A 15,504-nucleotide genomic window follows, 5' to 3' on the forward strand; every position below is an offset into this window, starting at 1 on the left:
TCTCACTTTATCCAGCAACTTTATAACTAATATACATGTACGAACTAAAATTACTCTATTTATAATTTGAAAGCCAGCCACATGGGTTCGAGGAGAGTAACGTATATGAAATTTACCGTTAAAAATAAAATTTAACAATTTCAAAGTGATAGATTCTTTCACCCTCTACTCAATTGCCCTGCATATATTGTTTGGGTAGGTACGGTGTTATTGACCAAAGGTATTATTAAATTGTGGGGGCACCAATCCAGTAATTAATTGCCTTGAGGAGCTCTTGCTTGGTTTAAATGTTGCAATCATATCATGATAGGAAAAGATCGAGCTCATTTTTCACGGCATTTTTCACTTTTGAGCTCCAATAATAAATATCTTATGTACTCTTTTTTTTTTTTTTTTATTCAAAATATATTGAGATAATAAATGAAATTTTCGCTACATTATAAAGTAGACACTCAATTATCGGACGGTTGATATATCCAATAGCTTGAAACCAAAGAATAGTAATGTGATACCATATGGGTGCACCCAAAATTGCAAACACAAAACATTTTGGAGGGGTTAAGAAATGTTGTGTTGGTGGGTCTTGACCCACACTCTTATATGCTAACAACCAACCTGCAGGCTAAATGCCAGAAGGGAAGCACATGGTTGTGTATGAAACAACATAATCATCAAATCACAGAGGGATTAATAGATTTTATGGGCCCAAATTAGTGAAAAAAATTTATAAAAAAATGGAATTAAGAGATTTTATGGGCCAAAACCTACAGAATCTATTACAGTCTTAACACCTAATAAGCAAAAAAAAAAAAAAAAAAAAAAAAAAAAAAAAAAAAAAAAAAAAAAAAAAAAAAAAAATTTGTTTCCTAAACGGATGCGACTTGTTTGTTGAGTCTGAATAAACAAAAAAAGGGATTAGAAGGGTCTAATCATTCTATTTTAGGGATACAACATGTTGTTGAAGGGCCCATTTGGTTGTAGCAAAATGGCTCATATCCATGTGCAGTATGAGTACGAAGGAGAAGTGCTTTCGTTTTTAGCTATGATGGGTTTGGCACCATTTTCCCACGCATATACCAAATCATAATAAATGAGAAAACATGTGCTATTCAATTGGATTAATGTCCACTCCTTTCATCTAACATTGTTTCATTTCCAAATTTTTGTTTGTAGACATGGTTGATCAATTCTTAATCTTGTCCAGTTTAAAAATTTTTCTTAACTATGTCCTAAAACTTTAATGTTGATTGCAATTATATCTTACATGATGTTTGGTTGGGAGTAAGTAGATTAAAAAAGTGTAATTTGCTGATAAATGTATGAAATGTTTGTGTTTAGCTTGTATTATCAATTTTACTCCTCAGAAAATAGATTATTCAACTTCTCTCACATAAGGGAAATAAGTTATTTAAAAGTAACTAGAAGTGCAATGAATTATCAGTAATCCAATTATCTAAATACACTCGATTTTATATTATGAATATTATTGTAATTTATAGTTTAAGATCAATTTACTTTTCAAGAAATTGATATCCAAATCAAACACATTCAAATTATACATTTTGAATCAAACAAGGCCTAAATTTTGACCAAATAAATGCTTATGCGTAGATAGTATTAGTGTATGGACATAGCTCAACAAAACTACGCAATTTTACTTGAATTTGGATCTAAACATGCCATTAGCTAATTCATTTTCACTAAGAATTGAAATTTCCCAAACCTAAATGCAATTTTGGTCACTATTCCATTTGTTGGAGACGAAGCCTTCACCACTATGTGTGATGCTTGTTAGGCATAGATTAGAAGTCACTCGAGGGTCATGTGCCTTCGACTATTTCTGATTATTTGAAAACCAGCACGGATATTTCTTCTTTGAAAATGATTTATTATATTCAAATTTCATATATTTATATATCCATATAATATTCAACGATAGCGTATTATAAAAATATATTTGCTTAATAATTCAAAAAAATAATTATAAAATAAAGCCAAACTTGTCTCACCTTCTCTGCAATTGCCTAACAGGCAATAATAGAAATGACGAAACACATCCATTGCCATTCCTTTCTGGTAGTTATATTTTTTTTGAATAAAAGGGTTGATAATTAAATTTCCTTTCTGGTAGTTATATTTCTTCTCCATCCTCACATCAAATAATGGCAGCTTCCCTAATTAATTACATAAACCTTCAGTACCCTTTATTCAACTCTTCTTCTAGATACACTTTTGTCAATTTTCATTTATGAAAATAGAAGACAGTACTATAAGAACTATTATTTTTATTTATGAATCTCCATTAAGCCAATAAGAATTGAATATATACTCCATTTTTTGCATCCATTAACTAGAAATATCTATGACTCATAAGAGGGAAAAAAGTCAGATGACTGAGTTAGTGGAGGTGGACTCTATCTTCAAGTAAACTTTACCTGTGAGATAAGGGTTTCGAAGCCTGAAATTACCGTCATCTGGAGGTTTTACTTCGGAGGGTTTCACAATAGAAAAGATTTTACTTGAAGGGTTTTACAGTTTTAGTAAAATCTGGTTGCGAAAGCACTTTATAGTGCATATATAGGGTAGGACTTGACAGGACCTACAATAGAAGGAAAGCTCAAATTGCCGAGTTGAAGGAACGAAAGAAAGAAAGAAAGAAAGAAGGAAATGAACAGATTGGAGGGAGACAGTAACAAGTTGGGATATGATTCGAATGAAACTCCAGATTCCACATTTTTCTCACTGAGACCCAATCATTCAATGTACCCATCAAAAAACTGGGACCCATTATATAAATAAACGGTCCAGATTAATTTTTTTAAAAAAAATCAGTAGGGTCATCCCTCTCTTTGTAGGGTCATTAACACCCACCACCGATCTCTCTAATGGTGCCAGCAAAACATCTACTCCTCAAATCCATTCTATATATTTACTATTACTATCGATCCATCTCTCTCTCCATATATGAAAAAAAGATGGAAAAAAAAAAAAAAAAAAAAGGAAAAGAGAGAGAGATAGAGGGAGGGAGGAGGAATGATCCACCTGTTTGTCAGTGACATTGTACATTGGTTTGGGCAATGACCAGCATATGGGTCCCACCACCTGAGCCAACACCTGGAACTGATAAGGTCTGGGTCCCACAGTCCTATTACCCCTTCCCCTTCCCATCTCTCTGAATAATCTTAATCATTGATGCAGTAAACCTTGAGATTCATGGCAGAGATTTTAGAATCAGAATGGTTTTTCATGAAAATTTTATAAAACTATTTAAAAAAAAAAAAGAAAAAGAAAAAGAAAAAAAGTTTCAGTTTTTAATTCAATACTACATTGCAGTAAGTAAGTAAGTAAGGAAGGAAGGAAACACTGTTTCATCTCTTTCCCTACGTCCAAAAATAAAATAAAAAATAAAAAAAATGAAAACTTTATTGCCTTTTTACCCTCCAGTCCACAGTCCCAATCTTATATATAAATATAGATGTAGAAAGAGAAAGAGAATTCAATTGGTAGTTAGGTAGGGCACTTAATAGTTATAGTCCTTAATTTATAAGCCTGTTTTAATTCTTCATCACCATTACAGAGTATATAGCAGCAAGCAGCTTAGCTTTGGCATTTGAATATTTTGCACAAACAATGATGATGATGATGAGTATATATATTGTGTAGTACTAAATACTAATAAAAAAAATAATTAATAAAACCCAAATGAGAACTTTTTTTTTTTCTTTTTAATCAAAATCCAGCCAATACCCTTGTTAAATAATATTGTCATCCCTTGATCAAACCCTAAAACCCCATATTAATCACACAAAAAAATTTGGAATAATAATTAATCCAAAAATAGGGAAAGAAAGAAGGAAAGAAAACAAAACAAAACTCAAATTCAAGAACAATCAAACCTCACGTGTGTTACACATCAAACTACACAAGTGGGGATGATGATGATGATGATGATGGTGATAATACTGATGCTCTACGAGTGATGACTTGTTGTGTCGTGCCGATCATCTCCGTTGCCGCCGCCTCCACCGCCGTGGTGTGAGTGTGATCCGCTCGCTTGTGATTCCGACACACCAGGATGCCGGTATGGATTTAATCCAGCAAGCATATTCAAATGACCTTCAGTAATACCACTATTACCACCACTTCCACCGCCAGCACTGCCACCACCGCCGCTAATACTACTAGAGCCTAATTGCTGGCTAGGCAACAAGGCGACCGGAGTAGGAAAATTCATGAAATGCAATCCGCTAGAGGTAGTGCTTCTATACAAACCACTATTATTAACAGATGGAAATGTCCAAATTGGGTCTCCGCTCATAACTTGATTATTAGGATTAGCGAGCATCCAAAAATTGGCCGGAATCTGACTGTGGGTGGCTGGAATTGCTCCTGTACTAGATTGCAACAAGTAACTGCCCATCTGATGCTGTTGCGATGATAAATCTTGCTCGGGCCTTCGCTTTCTTCCTAAACTCTCTTCTGTTTCAGTCGATAATTCAAGAGATGAAGTGTCTCGCAATTCTTGCTTCGCTTGAAGCACTGCATTCAAATTACTAGACTGGAAATTTAAAAATGTCGGCGTCGGTGACGTTTCTAGACCTATTCCAGGGAATAAACTCCGGCGTTGTTGCATCGAAAAATTTGGATTAAAGCTCGCCGATCTTAACTGGGAAGGCACGGACATACTTGAACCTGAGCTACGTAGAGATATATTAAGAGAAGTGAAATTTGCAGGGATTGTACCGGTGCCGGTGGCGGCGATCACTGCTGGTTCGGCTTGTTGAAGTAACCATTCGATGGTTTCCCCGTCGGATTTGTGACCGAGTTCACGAGTTAGTTGGAAAACCCTAGCTGCGCAGAGAGCTGGCATGCGAATTCTTCGACCACGTCCGTCGACTTTTGTGTGTCTATCTTTGGTCGATGTTCTTTTAGGCGGAGGCTTCTTTGAAGTTTCTGGAACAATCTGGAGACTCGAAGAAGAAGAACGGTTTAGGTTATTATTGGTGCTACTATTATTGTTGTTTGGTTCAGTACTAGAGATGGGAAGAGAAGGGTAAGGAGAGGAAGAAGAACAAGGTTCATCTTCTTTTTTCTCAAGTAATTGAAATGGGAAGGTAGGACGGTGGTGATGGTGGTGGTGGTGGTGGTGGTGGAGCTGATCATCACCTCCTTCCATTATGGCATGAAAATATGTGGTTTCTCTAATGGCTTGTTGGTGTTGTAGTTTTTTTTTTTTTTCTTCTTTTTTTTCTTTTCTGGTATTTGTTTTTCCTGTTATTAAAGAGACTTTTAGTTTAATCTGTTAGTGGGTCTCCTTTGAATGGAGAGAAAGAGGGTTTTGTTTGGTTGCCTGGAAATTGGAAGAATTTTTCCCTGGAGAATTGATGTTAGCTAGAGAGAGGATAAGGGCAGAGGGCAAGCTTTAAGCAACAAGGATAATGAGTGGGAATTATATGGGTAACCTTTAAAAAGCAAAAATTTTTTTAGAAAAGAAATTGCTTTGTTGATGTGCTGGGATGGGATGTTAAGGGCTTTTTAAAAAAAAAATTAAATTAAATTAAAAAATTTTCCTTTTGAAGGAGAGAATTAAAACTAAAAAAAAAAAAAAAAAATCTTGGAGGAAGAAAGGATTTTTTAAAAAATTTTATTTAAAAAAAAAAGAAATATTTATGTGGAATGAAGGGCTCCTTTTTATTGTGGTTGGACAGCCCCTTTGGTTCAGACTCCACGTGAGGTGCTCTTTTTATCATTCAATCCATAAAGACAATGGTGGCCGAGGTGGGTCCCAATCCCAAGTCAAAAAATTGAGAGACTTAGAAAGGAAAGATTATCGGGTGGGTCCCTTCTCATTCAAGTAATCATTTCATTTTGCCTTTGGCCTTTGCCTTTGTTCTACACCTTTGTTGGGGAACTTTGGGATTCCTCTCTTAATTGGGCCTTTTAGTCCTTTCCCCACCCCTTATTTTTTAGGGTACTAGTTCACCAAATTAGGGTTAGGGTTAGGGTTAGCGTTAGGGTTTCCCTAAGCAATTTATGTTGGAATTTTGTACTGCTTACTTAATAATAACACTATGCATCATCCATTTTTGGATTGTTTTAAGGACATATCAATTGATATTGACTACACCAAAATTAATTAAATTGGAGGAGACCATCTCCATGTATTTCAACTTTCTTTCTATATATATATATATACATAATTAATTATCTTTGCCAGCTACTGTTACTTATTAATTTTATTAATTATTATTGTTTTATTAGCATAAAAGAAAGGGAGAAGGGGGCCATAATCCCATCATTTGGTATTTATATTTAATTTGCAATGCTAAGTATGTATTAATTGGCTTAATTTTGTTCAATTCTTTAAACCATAATGTCATGATTGTGTTTCTGTATGTGCTAATTAAGTTCCTAACTAATTATATATATGTTCATATCTCTTAAATGGTAGAGATAAGCTTATTATGGATATTTAATAATTTATTTATTTATTTATATGAAAGCTATTATTGATGGATACCATATTTCATATTAAGCTAATTAACAGCTTATTAATTCAGTATTTTATTTTATAGCACAAAGTATAATGGAAATAGATATATGTGTGTCTGTGGATATTTATATATTTACTTTAATTAGGTGTAGTTTAGAATAAAAAGAAATATTTTAATTAATGAGAAGAAGGAAGAAGCTGTATTATTCATTAATTTAATTAATTGTGTTAAAGATAATTATATATATAACTAAATCTATATAAATTATCACTGACAAGATTTTGAAGGTTTATGATCGAGAGCCCACCCTGGTTACGAACAAGGACCAGATGACCCTTTAACTAAACATTTCCATGACAAATATGGTGAGATTTATGGTCTTATGCTCTAATGAGCAGGCTTCATGGTTTGGCTATAGTCACTCTCTTAGCCCTTTCTACTGGCACTTCACTTTGGCTTTGAAGGGTTGGGGGTCTCAGAATTTTGAACTCTTGGTGGACCTCTAATTGATACCATTTATATACTTCTTTTTTTATTTATTTATTTATTTCTCCCTTTTCTTCCCTCAGAAGAAAAGAAAGTTATTATTAGGATATTGATTTCACATGTTAATAATTTTTTGCATGTATTTTTCCACATGATGATTAAAATTTATATTTATGATCATAATAAAAAGAATTTCATGAGTTTATAATATAATTCTTCATATATAAAAGAAAAGGGAAAACAAATCCCATTGAAATTGAAAATTGCTTCTAAACAAAACTATTAATTTCTTTTTTGATTTGTATATTTTGACTTTATGTACTTATTGTTGATGTGGATTAGATGGTTTGATCAAGTGATATTTATTTCCTACATTCTGGAATATGTGTATTTATGCAAATAATTTAATATTTAGCCTACAAAGTTCTAAAATTATGAGTCATCCTCATAATTAATTATGGATAAGTTCTACATCATAAAATTGAAGTAGAATGTATAATTTTCATGTTTATTTCGAAATAAATTATAAAAATAATTACGTTTAGGAAGGGTTTGATCACCGAAATCTCATGAAAAAATGATTTGTAAAAATAAAATTTTAATTTTTGATTAGTAAGAGAGTATTTACATTCCCATGAAAATCTAATTCCTCAATATATGGCTTCCACACTTTTCCATGCAGGCTAAGAAAATAAATTTTTTTTTTTTATCTATAGTTAAAAACTAAAATATTTTTAAAAAATAAAATAATACTCACTCCTATTTATAAAATATATTTTTCTAAATATCCACTTTTCATATAAATACTGAATTATATATATGTATGTATCCTGAAAATCAACTGCTCACAAATGGTTATTCTTCCTAACAATCTATTATAAAGAGATCAATTATTACTCTATTTAACAATCAAACACATAAATTAGAATATTGAAAAAAAGATAAAATATTTTTTATTTTTCAATACTATAAGCTATGAACAAAAATGAATGGCTATCATTTGCCAACTAGTTTAGTTAATAAAGCAATTTGAAATCATGTCAATCTATCTTATATATTTTGGAATTGAAAGCCAACTACTAAACCAATAGAGAAAAAATAAATAAATAAATAAATAATCATGCCATTGATAATAATAACTACCTTAAAGCAGCAAATTAAGATTGAATATCATTGATAGTTTTGAATTTTTACGTATCGATCTATAAGAAATTACTAATTAGTCTTATATTTAAAAAGTATGTGAGATACAGCTCGTTAGAATTAACCCATTAATTTTTCATGTATTTTATATATAATAAATGAAAAAAAATTACAACTTTCATTTCTAATTAATGAAAACCCATCTATAAATGCTTGAAAATATGCTTATTTAAAAATGAAATGTGAGCATTAAACCCAAATGTTGGAGTTTAGCAGCTTTAAGATAAGCAACATAAAGAGGTTTTTAATTCAATAATGCAATCAAATTTCAACCTACTCATAATTAATAATTGTGAAAGCATCGATTGGCACCTTGATAGGGCTTTTTAATAAGCTTTTTCTTCTAATTAATTTCCATCTATAGCAAAACAGTTAAGGACAGATCATTATAATGAAGCTTAGGTCACTGTCACTTTATCACCACTTTTTATCTTTTTCCTCTTTTGTTTTTCTTGTTTTTATTTTTTATTTTTTTAAATTTTCATTAAAATAGTATTTTTATTCGCACGTGTGTTTAAATGGCAAGGCAGATAGAGAGGAGGCTCTCACATGATGTATGTAGCCTTCACCAAGATATTCTGGCCCTCAACTAGCCATTCATAGAATATAAATTATTACAATAATTAATTAACCAAATCAATATAACCCACATAAAAGATTAATCAAATCAATCAATAGATAAAAATTACTTCAAACATGAATAATTCAGAAATAGACTAACCCTTTTAAACAGTTTCTTGAAATTTAAATTTTGGCTTTTTTTTTTTTTTTTTTTTTTGGGAAATTATTTTGATTTTTGTTTGTTGATATGTATATAGATATGTGAGGAGGACCAACTCATAATTTCTGTTGGGGGTGTCCTACATGACAGCAGAGTGGACCTGGGGAGCCATGAAATGTGGATGAGATATTAGCTGATGCTGCCTTTTTTTGAGACCACATGCCTTCCCACTTATGCATGGCTATGGCAATTGAAGATGACACTTTACCAATCTCATTTTATAAGCCTATACCCTTATTAATTTCTGCTCTTCCTCTTCTTCTTCTTGGACTCTCATTTGCCACTTCTTGGACATACACTCCTTAATTATATTCTTGTAAGGGATAAACCTTTTCCTCTTTCTTTTTTTAAATCAAATCGTTTTTAGGTAGTTTTGAAATCATCGGTTTTAATTTTATTTTCGGTTTAGAACCAAAATTAGATTTTTTTTTTTTTTTTATTTGATAGCATGAATAATAAGTACCACTGTGAAGACTAAAAATGTTCAATAAAAAGTCTGAAATGTTTAGGTTACTTAAATTAGTTATGGAAACTAAACAAAAATTAATTAGTAGTTACTTAAATTAACTAATTAAAAAGCAGTGGCTCAAATATTTAGGTTTAAGGTTAAAGCCAGATTTCAATTTTCATTGGGCTTGTTGAGTTCAAGACTAGTATTCTTTTCATAACTAATAAAGTTTCCTAGTGAAGGAAAGCCCAGCATGGGATTAGTTGCGTTTGGGAGGGCCAAATCTGGAAATTCAGTCATTCAAATTTTGTTATTTTATTTTCTAAATAATTGAAATATGATGCATGCATTAAGACTCGAACCAATCAAACCAATTTTCGTGGTACTGACTTTTTTCCAGTACATGATTTTTTTTTTAAATAAAAAAAAAAGAAAATTGTTTAAATCTGAAGTTTGATTTCTTATATGATGAAATGATTAAATTATTGACGATATTAGGAAATATTATAATCTGTTTGACATTGTTATTTGAAATTATTCAAAAGCAATTATATTCATACATTTTTAATATTTAGGATCTTTTCCTAATTTTCTAACCTTAAATTTAGTTGGAAACTGCTACCTTGTCAGTGGGAGCCCATATTTGCTTTCAAGAAAGTTTGAATTTATCTCTGGCTCTTTTTGGTGTGAGGGTTGATATTAGTTATTACAAATAAAAATAGTAACTAGAACTTTTATATCTTGATTTATAGACATGGATCTTGTCCCGATGAAGGTTTGATAATCTGACTTATTTTTCTTAACACAGTGGTTAGAACTCATTTATGCACGTTGTATGCTGTAAATTTTTTTTTAAAAAAAAAAGCTTAAAACTTAAATGCACTATAGAACAATTAGTATTCCAATCCATGCACAAAGTAAGTTTTTCACATACATAAGTTGCAAAACAAGAGAAAACAAAAATTGAAAGAGGCAGTCGCATGGGTCGCATCAATGCCTCTCATCTCAGTCTATTGCTACCAATTCACAGAATTTGCTAAAAAAAAAATCCAATTCCTCCCTGATAAATTTAAAGGAAAAGAAATAGATATTTGTGATGTGATCCACCCAAAAAAAACCCCAATTGGATGGTATATGTATATTCTGGCTCTGCAAATGGTAATTGCCCCCACAGTCACGTGGACAGCATGCCCCCATTCTTACATAGTCATTCTCAAGTGTGCAATGGAACACGTGATGTGGGAATTAGGGCTCCAACTTGTTAGGAGGCATTTAGGATGATGAAATAAAAATGCATATTCCTAGCCATTTGTAGTTGCTATCATTTTGTACCTATTATATTTATATGCACCTACGTTTTCACTGCATCATCCTCTCCTCTCCTTGTAAAAATTCTTTTTTTTTTTTTTTCATGGATGAGTGCTTTTTATTTATATATTTCAGTGGTCCATGAAGAGAGAAAAAGTGTTTAAGAGGTACCCACTTTCCTCTATTTCATGAAATCATTTACATCATCATCTTCTTGATGGTAACATCTATATATACTTATGATTCCTTTTTTTTTTTTTTTCTAAAAAAAAAAAATAAAAGAAACAATTCATAAATTTAAGAGCTTAAATTCTTAATTTTTGATCTAATTCTTAGTACTGTGAGACAATTGCCAGATTGCATATATTATATATATTATAAGTTGTTTTCTCTTATTTAAGCAAAATGACAAAAAGGCAATCTACCCTTTTGAGGGTAGGGAAAAATATATTTGCCATGCATCAATATACATATTTAAATGAGGAAAGATATATAGTTAGATGAAAGCAATGCAAGTGGTGCCATTGCTACTGACTGCTCAATCTAAAGAACAAAACAACAATTTCTGTCCTCTCAAGAATCTTTACTAAAAAAACATTGCCTCAAAATTATATCTTGTCCTCATTCTTGATTCTTTTAATTAATTAATTACTATATAATTAAAGAAATGAATGTATTACAATAGAAATTAGGAAATTATTTATATATATATATTTATTTATTTATTTATTTACTTTTGTCTGTAGAATGGGATAATTTAATATTAAGAGAAATGGATAAAACAAGTACAAGATGGTAGATGGATGTCTTCCACAAGTTAGAAGCATCATCTTGCGTCTTACATTAGTCTTTAAAGGCATGTCTTTATCATGAGCCTCTTCTACAGACTAAGACAAACCACATTTGACATTTGAGTATCTTATCTTATAAAAAACCAATCAAAGCCCACCAGCTAGGCTTGAAAATGACTATCAAAATCTTTGATAGGACATTTTATCACCTTTGCCGGTTAATTGATTCTTGTGTTCAAATTCAAAAAATAATGTCTTTTTTTTAATCATTCAGTGTACGAGGTCTATTTCCTCTATCGATTCCAATTCATACCGAACAGATCGATAAATGAAGGTAAAATATTTCTTCTCTAATATTTAAAGGGATTTCATATTCAGAACTGGAATTTAAAACATATGATTACGAGAGAGAATGTATCCTAACAATCTCAATCTCACTCTCTCAAATGTACAAATAATATAGGTTTAATCCGGATTGGATGATCCTCATAATTGTAAAGTGAAAGAGACAGTGTCTAGCCATTCTTCATGTCACCAACTTTCCAATCCATAATATTATATATAATATTAAAAGAAAAATGTGAGGAAAAAAGAAAGAAAAGCACACACACTCCATAGGGAATCACAAATTCTTCTATGTTTTTTATATGTACTTTAGTGATTGCTATAGTATTTGATTCAAAGACAAAGGCTCCTTTTACAACTCATTTATTGGTTCTTTACGTTATAAAAGAATTGATTTCACCTTTTTTTTTTTTTCTTTTTTTTATTATCATTCCAATGCAATAGTTCTTTGCAAATTGCTGTCTTCCTTTCTGAAACCTATTTTTCTAAAAAAAAAAAAAAAAAAAAAAAAAGAAATATCATCTTGCTTTTCCTTCATCTCAAATAATTAATTTTTTATATATATAATTAACTATTTAGTCCTGAGTTTTGGCCAAAATTACTATCACATCCCTTACTGTTTGATATTACTATTAGTTCATCTGTAAGGTTTAGTTACATTGAATTATTTAATCATTTCTTTTGAAAAATGTTTTATTTACCATTAGATACCTTATAATATTGAATATTTAGTGTACTACATTTAATATAACATTACTGTTTAATCATTTGCATTAACTATTTAGTATTTCAGCTATAGTTAAAATACCAGTTTTTGATAGAAGGGCTAAATATCAAGGATAAATTAGTAATTTTGCCAAATATGTAATAGTTGTTTCCAAAAAAAAAAAAAAAGGGGGATTATATAGTTATTATATCAATTTTGATTTCTTAAAATAAAAAAAAAATAGTGAAAATCATATAAATTGCATTGTTGGTGGCATCTTTAACTTTTCCTAGCAATAAAATTGAAAGAAATGCACATGTAATGTTTAAAGATATGCTTTTTAGCAGCAGATGTCATTAACAAGTACAGTCAGGCCATCATCCCCATGGTTTGGACTCTAAATTTGTTATGGCCTGTAAAAAAGCTGCTGCCATTTTGGTACCTGCAAATCTAATCCAATTAAAACAAAGATACCCAACTCAAGCATTAATTTCAGCAAATCAAATAAAATCAAAATAAAATTAATAATCCCTTAATATATTATTATCCTTCTTAATAATTAAAATGAAATCTAGTGTGTGATATCTAAACTATGAAGTATAAAATTCATTTTGAAATCCAAATAATTTTAATTTTGTTAAAACTATTAATTTCTTTGGGATTTTTTTCCTCCAATGTATTGAAAATTAAAAAGAAAAAGAAAGATTGCTGTCTAAATTCTAAAGAAAACATAAGATTTCCATAATCTTCATCTTCTTCGCTCTCAAATCCCACAGCAGACCAAAATAAGCTCTCTCCATACCAAAAATGGCGAGGGCATTTTATGGCTGAATTATGTCAAATCAACAAAATTTTTTGATTCGATATGCTAGGCCTATAGATTTTGTACCCCTTTAACCTGAACCTACCCTCCTTCTTACAAAGTCCTCACTCCTCAGTCCAAAAAATATTCGTTTAAAAGTTGGATTTGATAGGCCTCAGGGCCCATACAGATTTTTTTTTTTTTTTATTTCACTGTCTACAATCATCTATCTTTGGAAGCGAAAGAGTTGACAAAGAAAATTTGTATTGCAAATATCGAACGGATGATCTAAGTTATAATGATCAATCCAGCGATCTTTGTCACCGTTAGCTACTCTCATTCCGATTAGTATTATTTAATAAATTTACTCATTTTAAAATAAAATTTCAAGAGTTTTCTCAGCACGTGCTTATAGTAACAATAATTTCGTAGCAACTCGGTCAATTACCATAACATCAAACATCAAACAAGAGATGCAATCAACTAGAGTTGGATTCAAAACAATAAAATTGTTCCCAAGCTGGTACAAGATTACCTTATTAATTGCTACATATTCTGGGTCATGCATTGTCATATGGCATAATGGGTTATATGGATAACATCCTCAGGTCTTGAAGGAGGATGGGTCTTGTTTCTCATTCTCAGCTCCTGATACTCCTTCAACACGAAACCTCTGTACTTTGGTGCCTCTCCAATCTCTTTACTGAACTCTGGCAATGGTTCAACCCACTTCTCTCCTTGCAAGTTGTAGAAAAATGCATATGAGTATCTGCTTTTGCCTTCAGGTCTCACTACCCTGTGGGTTGCACTTTTGAAATTATTGTTGCTCAACACCTTGTTCATCATATCACAAGAATTTGAATAATTAAGAAGAAGAAGAAAAAAAAAAAAAAAGAACAGAAGGTAAGTGATAGTATTAAGTTCTTGTTTAATATTACCTGAATAACATCGCCAACATTGACAACTATAGTGTCCTTTGCAGGGGTAATAGGAATCCATTCCCCATTCTTGCGGACTTGTAGACCACCAACTTCGTCTTGGAAAACAAAAGTGATACAGTTTCCATCTTCATGTTCTGTTATTCCATTGTTCTCATTTTCAGTTGCCGGAAAATAACGAAGAGCTGACATGAAATCCCAGCTCCTATCATGGTTGAATTCTTTGAGAAAATTTGATGGCAGACCGAGACCCTCGTTTATTATGCTCTCTATAAGGGTACCTGTCTTGCTCAAGTAACTGAATATCTCTTCCAGTACCTCTCTACCAAATCACAAATTACTCGCTGTTAGTTAAACATAATTAATTAATTACCCGAAAGCAGTTTTAGTTAGTTGAAGTCTTACCTGAATCCAGCAGGGTTTGGAGGGTAGACGTTGAAGGTAGAGTCTGGTGGAAACACCAGAAAATATTCGTTCTTATCCGGTGAGTGTTCCGGCTGCCGACTATAACCGGCAGGGAGGGGTGCAGCTGTGTTAGGACTGGACTTGCGTTTCTCCTCATCTGGGAAATTGAAAAATTTCTCGGAAAGCTGGAGGGCTTGGTTCATCAAAGCAGAGGGAATGCCATGGTTCACAATTTGGAAGAATCCATAATCAGAGCAAGCTTTGGTTATAGAATCAATGGCAATTTTCTTGTCCTCTTCATCACCTTCTCTAAAGAAAGGTGAAAGGTCAATAGTGGGAATGCTCGACTCCGTCATTGTTTTGGAAGTATCGTAATAAGGCGTGATCAAAATTAGCTTGTTTTACACTGCAACGAAGGATAACAATGAAACAGCTAATGAAGACGATGCTGAAAACAATTTAAAGATCATATTCATATGTACTAATTTAATTAATTATTGAAAAATAAATTAAACAACATACCATTAATGTTAATACTAATATTAATTTTAGCTCTATTAATATCAAAATTAAAAGAAAGTGAAGTAAGAAAATAACCAAAAAATTAGAAAAAACTCTGAAATAATATTAATGATAGTATCAAATAATATATTATTAATTGAATTGAGAGTGGAAAAACCAACATTAATCATCTTGAACAAAAAAAAAAAAAAAAAACTTACACTGTTGCCTAATATTTTATTTATCTCTATTGTCATCAAAGATAAAGCAAAATTCGCAACAGTCTAGCAAAATTC

At 31.4% G+C, this 15,504-nt stretch overlaps 2 protein-coding genes across 3 annotated transcripts; both read right to left on the bottom strand.

The window, feature by feature from the left end:
* Positions 1-3,688: 3,688 nt before the first annotated feature.
* Positions 3,689-5,508, bottom strand: TCP14 (TEOSINTE BRANCHED, cycloidea and PCF (TCP) 14). Its single transcript, XM_012224859.4, has one exon. It carries the CDS (start codon positions 5,174-5,176, stop codon positions 3,971-3,973), a length of 1,206 nt encoding a protein of 401 aa, XP_012080249.1. The 5' UTR covers positions 5,177-5,508; the 3' UTR covers positions 3,689-3,970.
* Positions 5,509-12,804: 7,296 nt separating this feature from the next.
* On the bottom strand, positions 12,805-15,446 carry LOC105640524 (flavonol synthase/flavanone 3-hydroxylase). 2 transcript variants are annotated; one of them, XM_012224861.4, is made up of 4 exons: positions 14,708-15,257; positions 14,303-14,624; positions 13,900-14,198; positions 12,805-13,004 (listed from the first exon to the last, which is right to left on the bottom strand). In XM_012224861.4, exons 1-3 carry the CDS (start codon positions 15,061-15,063, stop codon positions 13,935-13,937), a joined length of 942 nt encoding a protein of 313 aa, XP_012080251.1. In that variant the 5' UTR covers positions 15,064-15,257; the 3' UTR covers positions 12,805-13,004; positions 13,900-13,934. The 2 variants fall into 2 exon arrangements, with proteins under 2 accessions (XP_012080251.1, XP_012080250.1); XM_012224860.4 differs by lacking the exon at positions 12,805-13,004 and adding an exon at positions 15,430-15,446 and having other exon boundaries at positions 13,839-14,198; positions 14,708-15,113.
* Between the last annotated feature and the right edge of the window lie 58 nt (positions 15,447-15,504).

This window comes from Jatropha curcas, chromosome 10, assembly GCF_041381405.1.
Source record: "Jatropha curcas cultivar XTBG-Jc1 chromosome 10, XTBG_Jcur_1.0, whole genome shotgun sequence".
Classification (NCBI taxonomy): Eukaryota; Viridiplantae; Streptophyta; class Magnoliopsida; order Malpighiales; family Euphorbiaceae; genus Jatropha; species Jatropha curcas.